The sequence below is a fragment of the Agelaius phoeniceus genome, chromosome 1 (assembly GCF_051311805.1).
Source record: "Agelaius phoeniceus isolate bAgePho1 chromosome 1, bAgePho1.hap1, whole genome shotgun sequence".
In the NCBI taxonomy this organism is placed as follows: domain Eukaryota; kingdom Metazoa; phylum Chordata; class Aves; order Passeriformes; family Icteridae; genus Agelaius; species Agelaius phoeniceus.
In genome coordinates this window covers 14,105,954-14,132,107 of record NC_135265.1, presented here as the reverse complement: position 1 = coordinate 14,132,107, position 26,154 = coordinate 14,105,954, and the positions used below count along the sequence as shown (strand labels likewise).

Here is a 26,154-nt window from a genome sequence, read left to right as displayed (position 1 = left end):
CCCTGGTCTCCTCCAGGCTGAACAGACCAAGTGACCTCAGCTGCTCCTCACACAGCTTCCCCTCAAGGCCCTTCACCATCCTCGTTGCTCTCCTTTGGACACTCTCTAATAGCTTCAGAACTTTCTTATCCTGTAGTGCCCAAAACTTCACACAATTTCCAAGGTGAGGCCAGACCAGTGAGGAGCAGAGTGGGACAATCGCCTCTCTCAAGCAGCTGGGGGTTCATGTTTTACACACTATTGTTTGGGACTTCCTCCCTCTGCAGGACCTCATCAGGGTTCAGCTGGTGAGTAAGCAGTATGAGATGAGTGAAAACAGAAACTGAACTGCAAAGAAAACCTTCCTCCCACCTAACGGGGGAAGCAATTTTCAGTCAAGTCAGGACAGGTTTCCTAAGTGACTCGCTGCTGCTGCAAGTCTGGCAGCATTCTCTCCAGTGAAGTTCATTCTCTTGCAAGCTTAGACCTGCTGCCTTCTCAGCAGTTATTCAGTCACTGAAACTTGTCTGCACATTACTTTGTGACTATGTGTACAGAAATGTGCTCCTGTTCCCTTTCACAGAGCCATCAGTAAAGCTCTGCATCTGCAGTTATGTATATAAACACATGTGCATGAAAACTTTCACAAAGCTCTTGAATGCACACATATATGCATGCACACATACTACACACCCTTATAAGTGTATATATATACACCACAACAATGACATTCATTTGATTAATTAACTATAGCACAAACACTACCTAACAACTTGAGTGACCCCATTCACTATTCAATTTACCTGTCTCAAGTTCTGTTGTGTGCAGCCTTCTAACATTACAGTCCTGTTAGCAACTGTTTAAATACTATTTTGTTCATCTATGAACCTTCTGTCTCACAAATGTGTCTTCTCTCTTTACAATTTACCCAGATGGAAAACCTGAAGTTCTCAAAAGATGAGTTTGGTGGATGTGAGAGCTCTCTAGGAAGTGTAGGTTGTAAAACTACTGGAAATTTCAAAATCCCAAGTTTAGTCATTGGGTTCCAATAATGGGGAATTCTGACCTAACATAACAGCTTTTTCCAAGATATTTTTAGTCTTTAGAAGATTTTAATACAGCATCCATTCTTTAATTATTTCTGATAAGGTAGCCAGAATACTAAGGAATCATAAGCCCTACAGTTTGGGAAACCAATAAAACTTGTCTCTGTATTATTGTAACAAAATAGAATGCAGCAGGATATATGCAAGAGAGGAGATTTCACTTAGCTGTTGTGCAAAGACATTCTTAACATCAGGGGTGACTCAAACTGTTTTGCCCTTCAACTGGGTGACACTGCTGTCTTATCAGGCCACCCTCTAAACTGAGGCACACAAAAAATGATGACTAACACTCATCTTATGCCATCACATACACAAATGCAAAACAGCTTCTTTGGTCAACAACAGTTTTGTGGGGGGTGACATTTAGTACTTCTAAAAATGTAATGTATTACTGCTGGAGGTACTGAAAACAGAGCAATGCAGGTGGCCTGAAACACACCTCCCCAACAACAGTAGAGGGACCTCCTTGGGAGGAGTAACTGAGAGCTGGTGCATCCCACCATGGGGTGGCATTAAAGAAAAATATAACTAGAGCAATTCCATCAGCAGAGAAAATCCTGCCTAATAATCCAGTAGTGGCATGCACACTCCAACCCAGTTTTCTCCTGAAAATACAAGGCCATTTATCTTTTTTTTCGTTTTTTTTTTATCAAACAGTTGTGTTGCATTATAGGTTTTGAGGACCTAAAGTGTCTACTTACCTGGTTAGAAAATTATACAGGGCTTGAGCCAACTACACAACCAGAATTCTTATGCTTGCTTTCTTTTTCTATATCTTCCTAGACTTAAGAATTTTAATATCTGTCATATGTTAGATAAACACTAATGAATCTTATTTGCTCATATACAGAGAGTCATTATTCATATTAGCAAAGTTAATATGTCACATCTGGCAAAGATTGCATTCATTCAAATCAAACAGCAGCTGCTAAATATCAAAAACTAGATCTGAATTCTGAGATTTTATGGGAAATGTGCTCTGCTTTAATCTTAATCCCATCAAGGAAGAGTTTTTTGTGTATTAGACGTGGATTAACTTTGGTAAGTATTTATAGGCAAAAATGCTAACTCATGAAAGTACTGTAAAACAGCCCCACTGCATTTCCTGTTATGTCCATTTTAAGGATTTAGTTTAATATCAAAAAAGATGTTCCACATGCAAAAATAACTTCAGTTTAAAGGTTTGGATGGATTAAGATATGATTTAGAAAAAAATTAAATGCTTTTCCAAAGCATAAAAATTCAAGCATGTGATTTTCATTTAAAATGGAAATCAAAGCTCTGCAAAAGCCCATGTTTAAGTACATCCACATGTTTGTTACTTCTCCTTATAATAAGTTCATTGCTTGACTTTACTTACATTACTCTCCCTAATGCCAACACTCTGATCTGGGCTGTCATAGAAACTGGTTTAATCAAACAAGATTCTATAGTTCAAAAATTGATCACACCATTAAAATTACATTCTGTTGGTTCTTAATCTCAGAACTTCTCACAGGGACCAGTCTGTTGCAAGTACCATAATCACTGTACTTTATTCAGGCCAACATACTCTGTTCAAAACTGCTGCCCTATTCAAACTTCATGTCCCTACTGTATGTCCTGAAACAAAAACATGTGATTGTAATGCTAACCCTGTTTCTTAACACTTTGCTTATCCTAGAAAAGTGAAAACCAAGGGATTAGGTACACAGTAGGTGTCTGTTCTGCCAAAGAAGCCTATAAAGCTACAGCTCTCTGCACTATCCTTTCTTCAAGAAAAAACTTCAATGCCCAACACACTAATGACAGAGCTCCCTAAAAATCCTCTTACTGGCCTATAGGATTTACAAGACCTGAAAGACTAAAGAAAGAGATAAAGTCTGGAAAAGACAGACAGGAAAAACAAGTTGAAAAAGAAATAATGCCTATGTATAAATCCATGGCAGGAAACACATTCCTCATGAAGTAATGCCAGTATGGAGCACCTCAAAGGGATCTGTGTCTCACTCCTATTTCTGCTGCAAACTTTCAGGCAACCATGGCAAACCATTTCACCTCTCTATTTTCCCTGCATTTAATATCAAGGGAGAATCAACACCAAGAGTCTAAAGGCAATGATGCAGTAAAACAAGATTTACTCCAAATAAACAAGTTTGTACACACGGGTGTGGCTTCAGGATGACACTGCAATGGTGGCACTAAGACAACCCTAGCACAGTGCAGGGACATGTATGTTGTCTTCCATGAAACTGGGAATTTTTCAGCAAGTGTCTTCAATGCCAGTGCTCCAAAGGCAGCCACAGCTCCCTATGGTGCCACATAAAGCCAGTTTCAATGTGCCACACCACATCCCAGGTAAATCACCAGCTGCTAACAGTCAAAACTGAGCCTGAGGGTCAGTTCTAAGTACTGCATTATGCAGAAGTTTATGTTCCTTATCACTGAATGTTCCAGGAAATTCAGACTGGTCAAAAAGCATTCATGATCACAGCCACTTAACTGTTATATTAATTATTCAGTAGGAATTAGTGTCTTATCTCGAGTCATAAATGTGCCAGAACATGCATTTAATACTGGAGTATCTCCTATGGTAAAAGATTGAAACTACAACAGTACCTGGCAGAAATCACACATTCAGTACCTATTTCTTTCATATGGGCAGTGATCTAAAACTTGATGAAAATTATTAGCTGAAACCACTCAAAATTGCAGTAAAAATGCTTTTAAAACATTGTAATCACCTTTATGCCTCCCACCATTAGAAGATAAAAAGGTACAAAAATATATCTGCAGCATTCCTAAGTACCATGGAGGAAATAACAGCATCAGCTTAATCATCAGTCAGTCCTTCAATAAAATCATTCTGTACCTATTGATAACAGCACTGCTGGGGGTATAGTCTGACATTAGTCCATCTATGATCTTGGCTCAATGTTCAGACATTTGGATCACCAAGCTGAAGGTCTATATTGGTGCTAAATCGGAAGTGTTGAGAATTTATTACAGCTTTTAAAAAGTATCTCTGGATGCATCCCCAGTGACTAAGTATCTTGAAATAATGCAAACAGCTTCTAAGCAAAAGACAAACACACATGCACTTAGAATACATCCTCTTAAAGCTCAACACTGATTGTGCTATTTTTCCACAATAATTTTCTATCTAATAAACAATACAAATCATGTATTTCTAGGCATTTGCTAATATTGCCTCCCATACTCACAATATGAAAACTTACGAGCAAAAAGCGTACAAAAGTAACTATTCATTAGTTCTTACAAAATGCCTCTGACCAGCATCACCCCTTTCCTACAGGCAATGAATTCTTGCATAAAAAGGGCAGCTAGCTAATTTACTCAGAATCACACACAGAAGAATATGGCAAGAACAGCAATTGGATCTGAAAAAGCACAGTGATCAAAATGAAATTTAGGTAATAACTGGAATATCAAATGTTTGAGTTCAGAAGAAAATAAAAAGCAATCCCATTTGCCATTTCTATCAGTGCTGCTAATCATTTATATATTGCTCCAACACACCAACCACTCTTGTTATGTTACTGTTATGAATCCTGCACTCACTTAAATTCATAACATTCTGCTCACTTACAGCAATTTGACAGAAAAACAAATGAGAACAGAAAACTGAAGCTTTTCCATGCTTCTGAGTGCAACAATCATGAAATGATATCCTGAATTCTAACTCTGAATCTCTTCTTATCAATAAACAACACTCCTTAGAAAATACTTACTCATATGATAATTATTATTTTTCTAGCATTATGCTTATATGAAAGTTAACTTGCTGGTTCTGAATTCAGAAAACTAACAGTGAATGACAATTGTAAAAGCAAAATATTACTGCAACACTATGAACCTTCAAAGAGTATGAGGAAAAATTAATTGGCAGATGTTTTACATGGCATAATTAACAGTTCATTTCAATGCACTGTAACAGGATTAGGATAATTATGCTTAGAAACAGAAATGTAATAATGATAAATTACTAGTTTTTTCATATTACAGGCAATCTCCTACATTCCAAATAATCACCCTGTTTAGCAATAGGTGCATGTGTTCTATGCTGCCATCAGCTATACAAATGGCACAAACTTGTGGCTGGGTGAAACAACCTTTCAACCAAGATACGGGAGATTCCTCGTTTCATGAAGAAGCAGAGCAATGGCTCTGTTCATAAGCAAAGCAGAAGGTGAAAACATCAGTCCTGTTTTCACCAGGGCACAGTTACTGAATGGAGACTGAAGCTGCATCAACAATTTGCATTTCTTATGTAAAACTGGAGAGCAGAGCTTAAATTGTGTGAGCCTCTCAAATTACAAAATCTTCTTATATGGAAGTTTAAGATTGAGAATCGGTATTCTGTGATGGGGCATAAAAAAACTGAATTCATATGCTTTCTTATATGGGTTGTAAGGAATAACTCTGTCAAGGATTTCAGGCCACAAATTAGGAAAAAAATTACCTTCAAGATTTTCTTTTATTACCTCTCTGAGGACTAACTACTGCATCCAAGTGCCACAATATTAATGCAAACCATTTCAAAGTAACAGCTACATGAAGGTAACCCCTGAGTAAAAATTGATAAGTTAGGCTTGATATTTTGCTATTTTATTTCAGGCCTTCTACTTTCAAGGGAGTGTTTTTTCATATCTTTTTTTAAAATTTCAAAGCTGCATTTTCCTTCTATTTCTCCACAAAGACATAACAACAACAACAAAAAGAAACCCCACAACCATTTTGCCTTTAAATGAAAAACAGACTTGCATTCCACCTCTCTCATTTCTGTAGCTTCACTGCCTTCATCATGCTCTTTTGTTGGTTTTGGTTTTTTTGCTTTGCTTTTGACTATCAAGTCCTTGACACTTGGAGACTAAAACCTCACTGCTAATAGCACAAAGATCAGAGCAGGCACAGAAATAGAAATTGCGAGATTAGAAATCTCAAAGACCTGAAAAGTAGACAGAGGAGAAATAAATAGGTATTGAAGCAGAACCAAGGAGAATAAAGGAAAGCAAAGAGAAATACTTTCAAAAATAATTATAAAGAATGTGTGACTGTATTATTAAAGTGCAGCTTAGGAAAACTAGATCTGTAAAATTGAAGTATCACACTTATCCAAAGCTAAGTAGATTGGAATAAGGGACATAAGTGCAAAAGCACTGTGCATTACAAATACCCACCAAAACCTTCCACAATTAGTCCCTTTTTTAATTCACCTACTGGAGTAGGTAAATATACAGAGACCTGGTCTTCCTAGTATCAGAATTGTTCTGAGCCTTTAAATAAATAACAAAAAATCCCAATGCATAAAGAATGAAAACCCCAAGACATTAGGCAAATTTTTTTGTATTGATCAGGTTTCTAGCTCATTCCCTCAGTAACCATATGTTACACAGTCTTCATATGTTTTCCAATTCACTTCCATATTTTCAAGGCTTGCTAGAGCTTTCTAGCTGTTTTTCTCAGAAATCCCTAGCTACTCATACACTCCCTGTGCCTCCTGTATAATCTCCTGATTAACAAGCATTTTTTACCCCACATCTAAAGAGAACAAATGGAAGATACCTATTTTATTTTGCTCTTTCCTTAGATCTAGTCTTGGTTCCAAGAATGCCAGAGAAGGGGTTTCACCATGGAATTTGCTACAAAACATTAATTTTGCAACAGATGAGCAACTGATTTCTATAAACACCTTGTAGGCAATCTGCTTTATCTTAATGAGCTTTTGAGGTGGAATTTCAACTCCTAAAACCAGGGTACTTTTATAAGCCTGCACTCACAAATTATGGTATTCAATTCTCAATGGTATTCAATTACAGATAGAAATACTATCCTGGGCTTTGATCTTTGCTCTCCTTATGTATCAGCAGTACGTGGTAAGAAACTATCAAGAAAAAAACACATCCTCTAATGAGATGCAGTAAAGAGATACAGCAAGGCATGTCTGAAACAGTGATACACCCACAGTTTTGGAGAGCCCCTAAGCAGATGATTTTCAGAGAGAAGGACATTAAAAGCAGAAGGATAGAAGCGAATATTGCCAACACTTAACTCAAATTCCCATTTTTACAGTTACATTCCATTGGCCTGAAAAATTAACAGTACCAACCAACATACCCTTGATTACCTCACTGAGTTGGCTCTTACATATCTTTACCTAGTCCTGACTTTCTTTTTATTCCAGACACCATCTTGCCCCTGCTGGTAAGACATTCTGAATTATCTAGACAAGCTCTTTTTGTTTTGCAGCAGCCTAACTCATTTCAAGTCCCAACAGGAATCTTCTCAATTTCTCTAGAACTTAATTTATTATTTAATTTTAAAATAGGTACCTAACTGAATGGAGTTTTTTGAAGTATGTTTTGAACTAAGATCCAGTATATCTTTAAGGTAATATATTGTTGTTATATTCTCTGTAGGTATTTCATAAAATACACCATTTATTTTAGACAAATTTGTTAGATGTATTAGTATACTGTATATTGGACTGATCATTTTCCCTTGACTAAAATGGGAAAATTTAAACATTACACAACCTCAATCTAGAGCCTCATTGGAATACCACACACAGACCTGGCCCTCAGAAGGTTACACTTAATATTACTTCCATATAGTTTCTTAAAAATAGCTAATAATGGTTTGCTATGAGGATACAATTAAGACTTAAAGCCTAGTTGATTAATTTTTGTGTTTGTATCTCAGATTTCTGTCATATAACCATGATTTAAACAATTAGCTTCAATATGTAACCCAAACTAAAGTCTACTCTTATCATTTAACTTTCAGCCTTTGGCTGTATAGAAGAGATGTAATTTCAAATAGCACTTGAACATATGCAGTAAGAGAATTGTGTATAATTTTCAAACAGTATTTGAAATTACATTAAAAATGCATTTAAAATGTAAAGCTACAGAGAGCCATCTACAGCATATAAGGTGAAAGAAGGATCTGTAAAACTTTGATGGAGAAGTGCCATATCAATTTAAAAACATTTGGGAGTCTTCCAGTATGGAAAAGACAAAGCTCTTACCGTTTCCTTTGGAATTTGTGACTGGCTTTGTTCTGCATTCTAAAGGAAGTAAAAAAAATAAATAAGAACACAACTACATATGACACATACTATCTAACAGCAAGGGGATAAACAAAGAGCTCTAATTCTGAAGTGAAGTGGTAATAAAAAATGAAGGGTGTTCGTCACACCCCTGACTGAAATTTGTCTAAACAACCACTACATGAGAAGTGAACAGAAATAATTCCAGGCTCCTTATGCTACATGCACCTGACTCTCCCTGGCTGTGAGGGTGGTGACTGGTGGCCAAGGAAGAACCACAATTGCTTGCACCATTTACTGGCTGGTAGAACATTTTAATTCAGGGAAGCCCCCCTGGCTTTTGCCTTCTACTTTGAAGTTTTCAGAGAATGACCTCACCAGTCCAGATGAACCTTCCAAATATTTTAAACAAGTACCTATTTTTTAAAAAAATCCACTCTCATTAGCAAGGGATTCCCCTTTTGTGCATGTTTGGATGAACTAGAACTGCAGCCCTGCATATCCCAGGACAGGAGGATGCATTCAGTTCACCAGAGAAGGGACCCTCCTGTACTTTCCATTCCTCACCTGTGTCTCAGGGCACATAAGGCAAACACACATCATTGGAAAATGCATCCCACAACAATTCTGGAAACACATATAAGGAACTATGGCTCTTCCAAGCCCACACCCACCTATATTAAAACCCATTTGAGAACTCAGGAGACACCTTAATGCTGGCTGGCTGATCACTTTTGGGCTAACCAGCTATTTCTTTCCATTCTGCTGGGCCCTAATGAAATGCTACTGGACATTTTTGTTTTAGGCTGTTTTGCAGGAGAATCAAATGATAAAGCACAAAAATGTAGTGGCAAAGCAGTAACACAAACATCCAGTAAGCTTCAACCTGAAGCCAACAACCAGTAAGAACAAAAAATGAAGACAGCTACAAGAAAAATGTAAAGGTCCCACATGTACCAATGGGCATAATAATTTTGAGGGTACTGGAGACTAATGCTGCCAGCCAGTATCTGCTGGCACTGAGAATATAGCTCAAAAGCTAAATAACCTAAGTCAATCCTTCAGAGGATTCACACAGTCAGTAGCAGCTCTCAGCAAATTCTTCACAAGTTATGTGAGGCAACCACAGAGCTCCAGGAGCTCTCCTTAACCAGAATAATCCTTGGCCCTTTTGTAAAAAGAGGGGGCAGGGAGGGAAGGCTGTTAAGAGATGATGTGGCTCTAGCTCATGTCAGTGTGGACAAGCCCTAATACACTACCCTTCTGGCATTAGGTAACTGTGGAAGGACTAAAATGCCCAGTATGCTGGAGAAACATGGTCATTCTTCCAGATCTCACTAATTACAAAAGCTGACTTCTGCCAATTTGATTTTATTCCCTGCTTCCACATTTTCTTCACTTGTATCATGCTCTGCTGCACTGGATCATCACACACACATACCTGACCTGATCCACACAAGTTTCAGAGATCCCATACCAACCTAAGCTGGCTCAGCTTAACAATCCCCTAAGTTTCAGCTAAAACTACACATTTTCATAATAACAGCAATCTTAAACTCCTTAACTTTCCTAAAGTTTATTATCTTCATTTTGCCTAAAATGAAACCCTAAGATGTGTAACTTTTTTCAAAAGTTATTTAAGCCATAACCCAAAACATAAAACATAAAATCTCAACACCTGTTTTATTGGGGATACTATCTACACAAAATGTTGGCAAATATAAAATGGTTTTAATATTGAGTGTTCTCAGTAAGCAACAGTAAGTCCTGCCCTCAATAAGATGGATAACATCAAATAACATGATTTCCTACATATGATTTCTGAGACATATCTCATTCAGTTTATATTTTAAAGCACACAAATGTAGAAAATATGAGAGAAATAGGGAAAGGATGCAAAGACAAATTGTTCCTAAGTGGCCAGAGAAGGTCTGCATGTGAAAAAGATGAATAGACATGATTTCAGCTCATTCTCCTTCCTACTTCAAAATTAATGTTCTTTCTTTTTTTCTTGTCTCTTTTGTTTGGATGGTTGGTTTTTTTATTTGTTTTGGGGTTTTTTTTCAATAAGGCAGTAAAAGTCAGTGAGAGGAGCAGGTTGAAAAGACTTGCTTCAATTTTTTTAAAGATTATTTCTTACCAGAGCAGAAAAAACAGCCTTTATAATGACTTTTAGTTCAACACCTTCCCCAGCAATTCTGCTCCTGCTCTTTGACAGCAGGCAGCAGTGCATACCTACGAGTTCCTCACATCAGAATGCAAACAAACAAATCCTTATGCAACAGAGGATCATCACACACATGTACTGTCAGATCCTCACAACACCTTTTGTTCAACTGGAGCTGCAGAAGAACACAGCAGCTCAGATCTGATCTCATTACACAATGCACATCTCATTAACAGTGCAAAGCCCACCTGACACAGCCACACCAAGGTCTGGCTTCCCTACACTGGACTTTGCCAAAGTAATTGAGTGTTTCCCGAGCCACAGCAGGGAGGCTGCTGAGCTTGGACTCCTTCAAAGGGGCTGACTTGCTGTTATTTTAAAACTAGATAATGTACTGCTATTAAATCTCTGCATTACTTACACCATATATTTGTTTACAATTATTTAAACAAAATCTCATGTCAAATTATGCATCAAAACTTTCTCATTTTACCACAGAAATAATATACACAAAATTAAGATATTTTCTTACTTCTAAGTTTATTTAGAAATCTCAAAAAGCATTTTCATTCACCTTTATGAAAGATAGCAGTGCCATGAAAATTGTACCACAGGAACTTATAAACAGATTGCTTTCACTGTTACAGTGATAAGGTAGGGTGTAATAGGATTTGAAATTTTTATTTCTCTTCACTTTATGACAGCTTTCACTTCAGCACTTGAAGGCATGTTCCAAGAATTTTAAGGTGAAAGTCGGTTCATTTGCAACCTTCCCTGCCACTTTGACTTCCTAGGTTTAATGGCAGTTTTGAAAAGTAAAAACTAATGTTTAGTATCTTGAAATGGCTTAACAAAAATTCATTTGCTTTGCGTTCAAAACAACACAAATCCAATAGAAAAATGAAGTTATTAATTCATCATACTTATATTTGTCTGTCTTCTCACAATAATGCAGCCAAGTAAGTTATTTTAGAATTGCTTATACTACAATAATACAAATAATAAATAACTTCAGCAGTTTAATTGAGTACAGAACAAAGTGAGACTGCTACCATTCAGAGTCTACCTTTTCATAACAGAAGCTATCTTGAGTAATTATCAGAGAAATATCAATATACACTGTGCAAGTGGAGCAGGTACAGTATGAAACATCATTTTATTCCTATTTAATGTAAATTTCTTAGAAACATCTTCTGAATTGCCCTGCTAAATTAACAACTGCAGGGTTTCCATTCCACAGAGATTGCATTTATATTCAAAAAAGGCTACTACTTCTTATATTTTCCACTTTTTGATAGAAAGGTATTTACATATCCTATTTTGGCATAATACTATATGTTTGAGAACATATTAGTGAGCAGATAGTGGGACAAATGGCAGGCTTTCAAACACAGATTTGTCCTTATGAAAGATATGAAACAATCTACTTGTCTGCATGCATCCAAATGAAGTCTATGCAATAGCTTCTCCTATAACAAACATTTTCACTCCAAATAAATTTTTCACTTAATACATTATCAACAAATACTTAATTCCAATAGCAGATCTTGAAGAAAATAAAAAAAAACATGCACGTAAAATGTTCTAAATAAAGCAAAATAGCTTTTTTTTCCTTTTTCTTATATTCAGTGCTGGCCATGCATGTTTACTAACAGGAGACAAGATCGAATCATTTGCTCACACTCATCTAAATCTCTTAGCTGCTCTCTATTTTACGCACCAGTTCCCTTGGATGGAATGTTTCTTCCTGTCGAAAAATCAAAAGGGCAACGGTTCCTCCCATCTTGGTACTTCGCAGCAAGGACACAACTTCTTCTTGAGTTTTGCCTGTTAAATCAACTCCATTTACCTGCAACAAAGGAAATGTTAAACACCAGTAAGACTCCAAAACAGGGAAACCAGCAGACACGTACAGCAGAAAGTCATGTGAATCATATGGGACAGTATTTAAAAAACTCTCACAGGAGCAATCCGCTTATCAGCTCACGTTACAGCTTTCATTTAAGAGAACTAATTAAATGGTCATCCTTGCTATACAAATTCAAATAATAAGCCAGACACTTATACTCTCCTCCATTTCAGCAACAACAGTGTAGTCCAATACACACTAAAGCCAACTAATTCCATTTACTGGCATTTCTTACAAGAACCTCTGCATAAATATCTTTTAGCAAAATCAACATATGATCCCAAACTGGTCCTGTTTCCACGTGTCTTGATGTTATACATACCTTCCAAACATATTTAGCACAACGAATTGTGACAAAAGTAGAAAGCAATTCTTTCCCTTTATGACCTTGGGGTTGCTACTCTTGCCTCTGTTCAGTGGTCCAATCCCTTGGCCTCCACATGCCACTGATCAGGACAGGCAGGTATGGACTAAATGCAGGATTTCCCACTGCACGAGCTAACTTCAGTAAGGGAGCAGCCAGAGAAAGATCAAATAATCTCAGGCTTGCCTGCTCAGAAACATTTTAGAAATGAAGGCAGAACAACTAACAATGTAAAGCAAGGGAGCATGGTGCTCAGAAGTCTGCAAACCATCTTTTTCCTTCCCCTCACAAGAGAGCACAGCTCACACAGTTGAGATGCCATGGCTCTCACCTTAAATGCATCTCAGTCCCCTTCTACCCAAGTCATCTGGGTTACCTTGAGTTACAGTAATTACAGGGGGCTATCCTCCAGCAACAATTCAAGCTGACTTAGCCAATTTTGCAGTAAAGTGAAGTTAGAGCCCTGAGAGGCAGTTACAGACTCAGCTGTACCTCCGGTGACATTTGGCTTAGGGACAGTAATGAAGAGCTGTGGGTGGTAACGTATCACTCCAGCTAGATTTGCTGAAAGCTCTCTGTGGGGGACCTATCTAAGAGAAATTTAGTTCCCTTGAGGACATCCTTACTTCAGGAGGGAAGTGGCCTTGATTCTCTGTAGGACTCCTCTCCTCTTATGTCTCTTTTCGTTAATTCACTAAACCTTTTCAGGGTATTACCTCCCATCCTTGGCAACATCTTCAATAATTTCTGGTCTCTCACTCCATGCTGATTTAACTCTACTTACTAGGTAACAATCATTTTGCTTCAATATATTCCTGAACAGCCATGCAAGACTATGACATTCTATTCACCTAAGGATATGTAAACTTATGTTTTTGTAGTGTGTCTGGGTTAAGCTCTTCAAACAATTATGTACTGAAAATGCCCAGCACCTTGATCTCTTACCTAAAAATATAAAGCCAAAAAAAGGAAAAAGAGGGAAACGTCCCCTGTAACATAAAATACTATAAGCCTGTGGAAGTGATATAGTGTGTGGGCTCATGCTAAAACACAGACAAGGAACATGTAATATTTCCTCACCTCAATTAATCGGTCTCCAGCTTTTAATCTCCCATCTTGAATAGCTGCACCTCTCGGAAGGATGTTTTTCACATAAATTGGAGCAGAGCCACCAATTGGGACATCTCTTGAAGTAATGCTAAATCCCAAGCCTTCTGTACCTGCATAAAGAATGTACATTACTAGTTAAAATGCACATTTTATATCACACCAAGCAGAATGTATGTGTACCTCACTGATACAATCCATGAAAATACATATAAGATGGAAGAATTACTTCATGACAAAAAAAGAAAACAAAATATCTACAAGAAAGCTGTAGCTGAAACACTGAGTCTGGGCACAGGTGGCTCAGCAGGCACTCCCGGCAACTTGCTATTCTGATGACTTCCAAGTCATTGCCATATTTCTGACTTTCTATTTCAGATGAGCTGAGTGACAAGGAATCAGAACAAAGCATATCTGATATCCTATCACTGTCTTCCCCCTTGTCAATCTGGATCTCATCAATGATCCTTCCTTTTTTCCTTTTCAGCTCTTTCAACGGCAACAGTCAGCCGATGCTTCTGGGCATGGGGCCCTGTCAGCTCACTGGTGGACACTGGCACTGTGCCTCACTGGTGGACACTGGCAGGTGATGGTACTGGAGCTCAGTGGCCTCATTTCTCCTGTTCTGGGGACCTCAGGCTGTTTTCATTCAGCAGCTTCTCTGCCCCCAGGCTTCACCTCAGCTCTCGCTGGGTTCCACCCCACTGTCTGTTGTGCAGGCAGGGAGCAAACCCAGGCTGCCACTTCTGATGTCCTGCTCTACATCCAGGTGACTGCACTTGGCCAAGACAGACTGAAGCAAAATAGAGGAACTTAAAATGACCTGGAGAAATCCAGAGCGGGAGTCCAATCAATACAGCAAATGAGATTTGTCTGTATTTCAGAGAAATTAGGCATGCAATCAGTTCTGGGATTCACAAGCTGAGGACAAACAGAAGCCTTCCCTACCACACAGAAAGCTCCTTTGTGATGCTCTCTCAGATACAATCTATGCAATGTTACCAACAACCCCTGAAACTCTACAAAAACCTGCCACTGCCCCCCTTCAATATTACACACGAAGTCTCTCAGGACACTTAATGCAGCATGAAAACAGCTGGCCATGCAGTGGAGAGCCCCTAACACAGTGTCAGCACCCACAGCTTGCATTTGAAATTTTTCAGAGGTTGTCAAAGCACCTTGCTGGGCACACACAGGCCCAACCTACATTTAAGCTGACCTACAATGGCAACTGCAGTTAGGACTCAGCAGTGTCAGGTAGGTCCCTAAGCTACACAGCATGCACCTCTGTAAAATGCCATGGGGACAGAAACCAAACTTTTATGAAACAGTTGCCAGCTACAAGCCCTGGGAAGCTTAATACAAACTGTGTTAAAGACACTCAACTACAGAACCATTTGAGGTGCTAATGTATTTCAGATGGAAAAAAAAAAAAAACTGTGCAACAGCAGCCAGAGAGATGAGAAAGCAAGAGACCCCAAGGTCAGAAGTGCAGAAGAAAAGGGAAGAGGTGCTCCAGCTGCTGGAGCAGAGATTTCCCTGCAGACCACAAAGAAGATGATGGAGAGGCAGCTTTCCCCCTGCAGTCCATGTAGGTCCATGGTGGAGCAGAGATCCACCTGCAGCATGTGGAGGACTCCATACCAGAGCAGGGAGATGCCCAAAGGAGGCTATTCCCTATGGGAAGCACTGGAGAAGGCTCCTGGCAGGGACCTGTGGCCCCATGGAGAGGAGCCCATGCTGGAGCAGGTTTGCTGGTGGGATCTGTGACCCTGTGGGGGACTGACACTGAGGCAACCCATTCCTGAAGGACTGACCCCATGGAAGGGACCCACACTGAAACAGTTCCTGGAGACCTGCAGCCTGTGGGCAAGGTTCACCTTGGAAGGACTGTCCCCCATAGGAAGGACCCCAATCTGGAGCAACACAGGATTTTGAGGAGACCTCCCTCTGAGGAGAAAGGACTGGCAGAGACAACTGATTGCAGCTCTCATTCCCCATCCCTGTGCACTGCTGGGAGGAGGAGGCAGAGAATTCATGAAGTAAAGATGAGTCCAGGAGGAAGGGAGCGGTCAGGGGAATATGTTTTGGTTTTATTTCTCATTACCCTACTCTGATTTGATTGAAAAAAATTAAATTAATTTACCCAAGTCAAGCTGGTTTCACCTGTGACAGTAATTGGTGAGTGATCTCTCCCTGGTCTTATCTCAACCCACAAGCTTTTTGCTGTGTTTTGCTTCCCTTGTCCAGCTGAGGAGGGTGAGTGATAGAGCTGCTTGGTGAGCACCTCATCCAAGGTCAACTCGCCACACTGTTACTTAATTTCTGTAAATTAATTAATTTCTGTTGCCCATGTTGAATTGCTAAACCTACTTTCCTAAAGAGCAGATTAATATTCACACATGAAAAGAAAGCAGGAGTCAAATATAGTAACCAGTACTCAACATACAGATTTCTGAAATCTGCATAATTGCTTTTGATTAAAATGTATTTATTTTATATTTTATTGTATATACAATATATAATAATATATATATTGTATATACTACTATATATATAGTAGTGTATATATATATGTAGTATATCATTATATATACTACAATATATATATTACAATACATTTTATTATCAAGACAGAAATCATGCTAAGAAGTAAACTGACACAGGTGACATGACTGGGCGTGACACAAGCTTTTAAAATCTTTATCTTGAACACAACTATGTGCTCCTGTACATAGTAAAGGCATGCAGATCTTATTGTTCAGGAAAAATGGATCGGTTTCTCCAGGCTAATTATTTTGAGACAGCTTCCCTTCCTTCTGCAGCATTCAAGACAGTTGACATTTGAATTTGAAAGTCTTCATCCACTTTCAGGCAAATATAAAATTTATCTGTGCTGTAACATAGAGATAAAAAAATACTAGATCTCATAACATCCATATTTTACTTAGGAGACCTCCCAATTTTAATGATGCTTCAAACATTCATAGAGCTCTTTAATTCCCTGCAATATGTGAAGATGATCTGAATAAGGTTTTTTTAAGTCACATCTCAGCTTTTTATGGAATTTATCTTTTTCTCATTATAAGGATCAGCACTGAATACTTCTCTTTGAGTACAGGTTTTGTATGCTAAAATTTCTAAAGTAATATCAGAACATGAGTGCACTCCCAGGACAATATTTCATTATTAATAAGCTTAATCCCCATTGCCTGATTACAGCATCATTACAGATGTCTGGTTCACACACAGCACTTCAAACCCCCATGGAAAAAACAGAAGTTGAAATTTTCACATTACAAATGCACACAGGATATAAATTTGGACTGTGACATTTTCTGCTGTCAAACCTCCAGAAAGTCTTTACCAAATCCTGCAGATAGTCACAAATCCACACTGAGCCCAGATATTAGAGGAAGAAAATTCTAATTACTTATTTCTGTAGCAAGAAGGAGCCTCAATGGGCTGTGCTTTACTGTGCTACTCTGTGCAGCTTTGCATGAGGCAGCTTTTGGGTGCAATTTTCCTTCTACCATTTCTCTGCTTCAGTTGGCCCTTCACACCCCATAGCTGCTCTTCCCTGGATGATATGGCTGCATAAACTACTGTGCTTATTATATATAAATTAGATGTTCACAACACTGGGAAATAAATGGATACATCCAACCGAGGACAAAAATAAATATGACTTCTGTGACTGAATTGATTTTAATTTTTTTTTCTTTTTTACACACTCAACTGATTTAGTTCTCTCCACTCCATTCATTTCCATTCTCCTGTTGATAGAAATACATATAAGATCTTAATATCTCCCTGCTGCTAAAATGTTTTCAGTTCCTAGGGTATAAAACTGCATTATAATAATGAGTGAACTGTGCAAACATATTGTAGGCTCTTCTGATTTATGCTAGTAATACAGGAAAGACTGGACACACATACAGGTAGAACCACAATGAATAGAAAACAGAAGAAATTTCCATATTTTAGAAAACAGAGGAGTCATCCTACACAAAGCTAGGAGATTTACCTTGCAATGTTTAGATTTTTTTGAGCTATGTTCACCTTAATCTCTTCTAGATTTTAAAAAGGGTAAATTTTTGAAAGGGTGGAAACCATTTTCTTCCTTCTATAGCTGTCATCTCTGACAATGATCAAATTACACCAAGTGATAATAACATTTAAAAATTACCCACTAATTTGTAATTCAAATTCTTAGGCTTCTTCAATAAATCAGCAGCTCTCTCAACAAGTAAGAGTTCTCCTTTTTTCTTGAACGTGATGCTGAACACACCTTCTAAAGTCTCATTACCCTCAAGAACTCAGCCAGCTCTGAGCTGAAGACAAAGTCTTAAATGAATTAAAAGGACAGTTACAATGGTAAAAGATCTATTTTGTACAAACAGGAAAGTGACAGATTTGATGTGTCAGTTGCTGTTTTGGAAGAAAAAAGTTCCAATAGCTTTAAGGTAAGAGGGAGAGGAAATCCATTCCTAAAATTTAATTAAACATATTTTCAAAATGAACATCATTATTTCATTTGGAAGCAGTCTGATCATAAACTGACAGAATGTTAAAAATTTTATAAAATTTTACTACTGGTGACTAAACTCTTATCTCCCAGAGAAGAAGTGTTTAATTTCTCACTAGTGCTGGAATTACCTTCTTGATTGTAGAATGAGTATCTGGCATAACATTCCTGTCTTTCTAAGGCTATCCTTTGCAAAAAGTTGTGGGTTCCTTACTCAGCACCAACTGCAGGTCTAAATTCTCAGCAGAAAAATTTGCTCTTGGGTAGAAATACAGACAGGATACGAAACAAAAAGCCAGGATCACCTCTGCAGTATTTTCATCCTCTCAAAACAACACTGGTCCAGAGACCGGTAAAGAATATCTGAAGGACCCACACTGTCAACATCTTGTGATACTTCTCTTACAGCTGTCTTGCCTTTCAGCACTGTAAGCAGTGCTAAAAGTAAATCACGCTCTTCCTTCAAGTCTAATTTAAGAAAATGCATATGAGTTCTCAGGGAGTTCAATACAGATCTCTCTAAATTTAAAAAACAACTACAAACAAGTAAACAACAAGAACAAACAATGCAGAAAACTTCACTCCTAAAACAATAGAAAGCATCTAAAAACTGACAATTGGGCACCACATTTTTTTAGTGGTTATCCAAGAAATGTAGAAAACATTTCTGAGCAATCTTAACAAGGACAACTCATGTGGGTCAACAGTCCTCAGACAGACTAAAGGACTGCTAGGAGAAAGTGTAGATTCTTCCTGCAAGACAAAGAACACACTCCCCCTTTCCTGAAAGAATAGGCAAAGTTGGTTGCAGATAGAAAAAGTGTGTTACACAAAATCACAAAAATTACAAAATAAAGCACTGCCAGTTAATGAAAGTAGTAGATTATACTGGGATTGAGAATAAGGAGAGAGATAACATTATAATAAAACTAAGCAGAAGGGCCAAATGTTCTCTGTTAATAGAGCAGACAGTCCTTTCAAGCACTTCAGCCTCCTGTTTTGTTCACAGGAGACTCTTTCTGAAGATCCAGATACAGATGGATGACTGCTGAACTAATTATCCTAGTGTTCCACTTTGGAAACCAGGTTTTTGGGTGTTTTTTGAAGGACTGAACCTCAAATGTAAGATTTGAACAGCAAATATGTTCTTAGTGTAAGGGGCATCACTAAACTAACCAAGATCATTTTACTGCTCCTAGTTTAAGCACCATATTTTCAGAATTCGTGCACATGTAGTCAGGCTTACTGTACATGCAAATGACTGCTTAGAAGCTGACTGCTCAGCTGTCTACAAAATTTCTGCAGCCACACACACAATCAAGACTAATTGCATGCCCATTTTTATGTAGTTGAGTGATTTGCAACAAGTGAGTTTTTTTTCTCCAAGTAAAGCTCAGACCACTCAAGAAGATGTTTGATCAACCTAATAGAAATGTTCTTTTCCCCTTATGCTACAGCCTGCTAATGGTGATCAGAAGTGGTTTTAAAAAATAGAAAGATGAAACTGATGCAGTTTATGCTTCTTCAGTGACTAATAATGCTCAAAATTATTTGCTTCACTTTTGAATCTCATTTCTCAAGGTCACTGAAGTAATTTAGGCATCTACACGCTTCATTTCAAAACTGACAAACACTCTGCATCTGAACAGGAATTTCAAGAGAACATATCACTTCAAAAGAAATTTTAAACAAAAATTTAAAATGTCAGTTCAAAGTCTGGCTCAAGAATCTGTGTGGGGAAAACAGGAGAGTATAATGAAAAATGCATATAAATCTGTACACTTCAGCTCCATGATGCAGGATATCTTACAGACAAGTTCAGGGTCCTGTCTTATACACTCCCATGTATGAATCCAAGCAAAGCAAGTAACTGTCCATAGATGTGCTCCACTCCAGAGCCAATTGATGCCATTTCAAATTAGCATAGTCACAAACTATCTATGCCAACTTCTTTGTGTCTCTAAGAGCTTCCTGCAGAAAGGAACTTGGGTGCAGCCGGGCTGGGTGTCACTGTGCCACAGCACTGAATGCCCAGGCCCCTGGTGGCACTTGCAGAGTTTCAGGTCAGCTCTGTATACAAGATGTGGCATTATTAACCTCAGCAAGGCCAGCAAGCCAAACAGGAACACAAGGAACTCTGAAGAGCAAAGTCTCATAATCCTGCTCACACCTACATTTTAACCATTTTTCTCTCCTGCACTGTGCAGGGGGGCCTCCTTTGTTCCAGGACTCACCTTCTAGAACAGAGCTGCTATGTCCTGTTTGTGATGGATGTGGTAACTGCTACAGCTTTCCTGGCAGTTCTGTCACTCATTTCTTTCCCTTTCTTTTTCTTGTTTTGCAAGAGAGAGGCCAAAAAGGAAGAGATAATCACAACTCCCATGGTTGGTGGCTAAGTGACCCTGGAAGTGGGGATATGTGGACTAGATCCTAATTCACTGAATACTTCAGACAAAAAATTAGCAAAATACTTGGTGGAACTAAGACTTAAGAAACATGAGCTCAGTGCTGACATTTTACTTCCTGAATTTTATATTTAATTTAGCTATACAAACATGTAGTTATAGATAGAAATCATATGATGCAATGAGCATTATACTGAAGGGCAAACAAATAAGATTAAGCTAATTTCCAGACTGAGTACTTCAAGCTTGTCTTAGGAGAGCAGTATATATGAAATCTAAGTAGCACAATGTCCAGGAGAAAAGCAGTCTTCTGAATGCTTTAGTATCAGGCTAAATGTTGTGAGTTACTAAGTGCTCAAAGACTGAGCCTTAGAGCCATTTGCTATATAATTGGTTATTTATTATTTAGAAGTGTTGGACTAAATTCCTCTCAGTTGCATTGGCTCAAATACTTGCAGCCAAAGAAGGAAGACTCTGGGAGTGTCCTGGTGCATATGAGCTCAAGGCTCATCCTAACACTCTGGGTGTTGTATCAGTGGTCTTATTTTCTTTATTCATTAGCTGCAAAGAACTATTTTTATTTATTTATACTTACTTGTGTATCAGTTTACACCAGAATGTATACAAACACAGACTCTCTGTCATGTCTTGCATTATCTTAATTTGTGAGAGCTATTAAGCTAGACTGCTATACAGCCTTAATGGCATTAGAATATCAGCAATAACCCCTACATCTATATGCTAAAAGTTCAGGCCTTGACCTTTAAGGGAAGATAAACAGATATCCATTTTCATTTAGAAAAGCCAACAAACATTCCACATTGACTGAAACATATGACTGACCTTCTCTTCTGACTTTATTAAACTGCTAAATCCTATGAAAGTTCAGGTTATTTTAAAATGCCAAATCAGCAATAAATATTAAGAAATCATAATTACAGAGGCACATATTGTAAGATTATTCTATGATTGTCATCCTATATCATAAAGCTTATGCAATATATAAAAATACAGCTGTAATAAAGAGGATCTGTCTGTACTAAAAGAGTCAATTCTCATATAGTAAATCCTTTATCAGAATGCACAGGTTAAATGAAAACTGAATTTCCAGACGACACTTTGCATGCCTTAATGTACCCCACAATGAGTTTTTAAGGTAATGATGCTAACTGGTGAAACAACTGCTGCCTGTCAACTACAAAAAGACCATTTGTTAAATATCTATAAAGCCTGTATTATTAAAACTTCCTTCCTTGGAAATATTCATCAAAAACAATCAACATCCCTACCAAACTCATATTTACAACAAAATACAACAATATTCCCAAGCATATTGCTGCATTCATTGCTCTATATGTGTGTTCTCAGAGTGATCAAATGTTAGTCAAAATGGGAGGGCATGCTTCTTTCTACAATGAATATTAACAAATGAAAGACAGCAGTGATAAAAAGGCATCTTTCCTTATGCCCATTCTCTTTATTTTTACCATGCATAAAACACAGTTTCTACCTTTATCTATAGCCTGAGTTAGGTGCCATTCCACCATAAGTAGTATTCTCAAATAAGCCAACTCTTAGAAACAAACATCTCCTTTAAATTTCTAAAATATATTCTAAATATATTTCAAAGTTCTTACTTTGAAAGTGAGAACTTTGTAAGAGCCATCAGACTCCTCTGGTATGAACTAGATGTTAAAGTATCTTTGAGATCACTTTTCATCAACAGGTAGCATGCATCTTCTTTACTCCAAACCCACCTAAGATATTAGCACCATCAAAGATAAATTACATTATAGCCTTGGGGTGAGTATTTCTGAAAGAGTATCCTGTGCAAGATGACCAAATATAACATCATATCACAGTCAAAAATCCATAAAATGCCAAATTATATTCTTGCATCTTATGAGGAGCTGTAACACCATATTTGTTTCATGCAAAAATATTGTGGTCCCAAATTACATATTTATTTGTTAGTGCTTTTAAAATAATATGAAATGTTTATTTCCACTTCTGGCTGAGCATTATTTTATGTACTGTCCAAGTAATATTTCTAAAGACTTCCACAGACACAAAAAAACCTGGGTAAAAATCACTGTAGTGACTGAGAGAATATTAATAAGCAACTGATTCCTTACTCAACCAATAACAGCAAGTTTTTCCAAGTAGGCTGATTTGAGCTGATGGCCTAGAGAAATTCTTGAAGGAGCATCAAGAACAGAAGCAAACTGTCAACTCAACCTTATGTCATCCAAGTTTGTAGAGCTTAAAATTCAGCAACCAGAAAGAAGCAATCTGGTGGTTCATGTGAAGTTCATAGAAAGGAAAGCATAATGATAATGTGACAAGTAGCCTGGTACCTGTGCAACTGTAAAATCCCTACCATTCAATGCACTGTTTTCAATGTCCTTCAATAAAAAGGTTAATTAATAAATATCATTAACATTAAGCACATAAGAATATCTTAAGGGGAATGTACCCCAAGTTCATGGAGAATATTGTCATATGGGTAAACTTTCTGCTGTGTAATGTAAATACTGTTCTTGTTGCTAGAGACCAAATTATAGCTAATCTTAAACATGCTCATTTGAATACTAAAAAGCTTACAGCATGTATAATCCTTTAAAAAAATCATTTCACAAGAGCTAAGAATACTGGCATCTAAATGTCATTTTATTATACTTTCAACTATCTGAAAAGCATCTACACATTAACTACAAAAAAACCACCAAATTTTCTCACATCATAAAAATTTCATGGATGTACCAATGCATCTACATGTGCACATATAACACAGATGTTGAGATAAGCACACACTACTTTAAATAGTATCTCTCACCCCCATTCAAATTATATTAGCATAAGGGCCAAGACAGGAAATATCACATTACATCTCAACCAAAGGTTTTAACATCTCAGTGGAAAAAATTGAAAGCTTTAGCTGGAAATTAGAATGCCCAATTTACCAACTGGATCCAAAACACTTAAAATCCAAAGGCAAAACTCAATTTGAAAAGCCTTAACTGTGAAGCGCAGAACATGGGCCATTTTTGCTTAGTTGTTTACATTAAATAGTTCACCACTCCCTGGGTCTTGGCCAACAGAATTTGAGGCATTTACAGCACTACTTTATTAGCTGAGAAACAGAAAAAAATGTTAAAGCACTCCTCAAAATGGCCTTTTGCAGGCATGCCACACATGCTGAGTGCAGGGTGGTTCTCCTGGGCCCGTCGTCTCTCAGGGACAACTCAGTGCCTTGGCTGCAAAAATCAACCCATTGTGTCAGAGTGTCGGGATGGACGGAGAGGAGACATCTCTGAAGCCAGGTCATGGAACTTGGGGTTTATTGCAAAGGGCCTGGGTGCAGGGCCCTGCTGGGAGCTGCCAGCCACAGCTCGGAGCAGGCCCGAGAGAAGAGAGGGGGAGAGAGGATGAGAGGGTAAGAGAGTGAGAGGGTAAGAGCCTAAGGGAGTAAAAAAGGTAAGACTGTAAAAAGGGTAAGAGAGCAAGGTTCCCGTTACAATACAATAAATCTTCTTCTGTGTTGAATACTCTGATTCTCACTAACCAATCTAGTACAATATACAAATCCTATAGCATTTACATACAGCCTTTAAGAATCATTCCATTACCATACTGTGTTACATTTTAAACCCTAAAAACTCCTCTTTGGACCCCTTCTGCCAAGCTAGTAGGGTCTGCTCTGACCCTTGGGCCTGTCTGCAAGCAGAGGGTATTGTTTCATTAAAAGGGGATTACCTTCAGTCTGGCCGCACCATTGTTTTCTAGTTGTTCAGTAACTTAGGTATCTCAAAGCTTGTTTTCATTTCAATCTTGCTTATGGTTTCTATATTCTCAAAATCTTTTGCTAGACAATCATATTTATAAGGCTTTCCTGTGTCATCTTCCCCAACACATTGCATTCCCTGTGCTCCTGCCAGCCTTCCTGCCGAGGACAGCGGCACTGGGCACACACACACATACCCTACACACACATCTCCTGCTGCACGAGGAGCATGCTGGTGCCTTACCTTTCCTTAGCTGTATACTGAGCCTCTTCCCTATCTTTTTGGTGTTATAGCCACTGTTGGCAGTGGAGGTGAGAACTTTCTGAGGTGACGGTACCAGGCCGGAGGGTGGTTTCCCTGATGAGTTGACACTATGAGGTAGCTGTGAGTAGGAGTCTGTCTGGTCAGAGTGGTTCCCCACTCTAGACATTCTCTGTAAGGTGTGAAGTCCAGAATTGTTCATGCTTTTCCCCTCAGCATACTGGGAGTCGGGGCTGAAGCGGCTGGAGTAGAACACGCTCTCGCTCTGGGACAACTGCTCGTACTGCTCCTTATTGGCCGCAGGCACCACGTGGAACCAAATGAACGGCGTACGCATGGCTTGGCGGAACATATGCTGTGCTCTAGGTTTTCAAGTGAACACAAAATCAGCAAATTAGGACTGGGAGACTATGAGATATTATAAGCATAATTACTGATGTTAATTAAGCAACACGAGCTGACAGACACATTGCACTCAAGCATAAACCATAACACTTGAATCTGTTCGCTCGCCTATTTGGTCTGCTTTTCGCTAAGGTTTACTGCTTCAGGGCAACACTATGGTTAAATATGCTTCATGACTAATGTAGCACATAGTGAATTCAGAAAAGCAAAAATTTTAACCACAGTCGTGAAATGCAGACAGTTCTACAGCAGGACTGCAGTGTCCTTTTGTTTTGAACCTTGATAATTGTAATAATTGCGATAACTGTTACCACAGTGACAACAGAATTATTAGAAAAAAAATGACTAATTATAAAAGACTATGTATTCCACAATTTTCTGATTATATGGAGTCTTGCAACCACTCTAGCTTACAATTCAATTTTTTTCAGCTGGTAGTATATCAAAGTACAACATTAAGAGATGAGAAAAAAATGCTCAATCCTGTACAGACAGACACTGGGCTTCAAGGTCACAATTCAAAGTATACAAAAACAACAAGGTCTCTTCACAGTCTTAACAAACTGTGATTCAGAACCTTAGAACAAGCAGAGACAAGCTGCTTTCAACCATATGGTACAGGGTGATGTTTCAATTCAGGTTAGAGTCAAAGAAATTAAAGCCACATTTCAAATATATATTAAGATAATCAGAACAAATGATATTTGGCCCTCAGTGTGTTACGAATTTCAGAACAATATGATCATCCATGAAATCACTCATTACCTGCATACCTCTTTTCTATTTTTCTTTCTCTTACCTGAGTGGGAACTACAATCCCTCTTAAACGTCTTTCTGATTCATTTTGAGATTCTACCAAGTCCAGACAACCACTAAGCAAATATTTCTCTCTTGAACTTCTCCAGGAAGTTTCAACATATACAGCACCTTTAGTTCTCACACAATCAAGAAACCACATATTTTTAAAATGTTAAAAACAAAGTCCTCATGTTGTCCATTTATATTGATGCATTTATAATGGTGCATTGGAAATATAAGAGCAAAAGTCATATGGGAATTTCAAGAAAAACAGATTACCAATATAAGA

The 26,154-nt window shown here is 38.1% G+C and overlaps 1 protein-coding gene across 12 annotated transcripts in view; it reads right to left on the bottom strand.

Moving 5' to 3' along the window:
* The window catches only part of PARD3 (par-3 family cell polarity regulator), a 446,494-nt gene that overhangs the window by 181,555 nt on the left and 238,785 nt on the right, over window positions 1-26,154 (bottom strand). For 8 of the 12 annotated variants that reach the window (XM_077173197.1, XM_054645709.2, XM_077173170.1 and 5 more), the window contains 4 exons: window positions 24,645-25,024; window positions 13,657-13,796; window positions 12,024-12,152; window positions 8,116-8,154 (listed from right to left, as the gene is read on the bottom strand). In XM_077173197.1, coding sequence (XP_077029312.1) covers window positions 8,116-8,154; window positions 12,024-12,152; window positions 13,657-13,796; window positions 24,645-25,024 — 688 coding nt within the window. The remainder of the gene's footprint in view (window positions 1-8,115; window positions 8,155-12,023; window positions 12,153-13,656; window positions 13,797-24,644; window positions 25,025-26,154) is intronic. The other 4 variants (XM_077173317.1, XM_077173322.1, XM_054645725.2 and 1 more) reach the window with 1 other exon arrangement.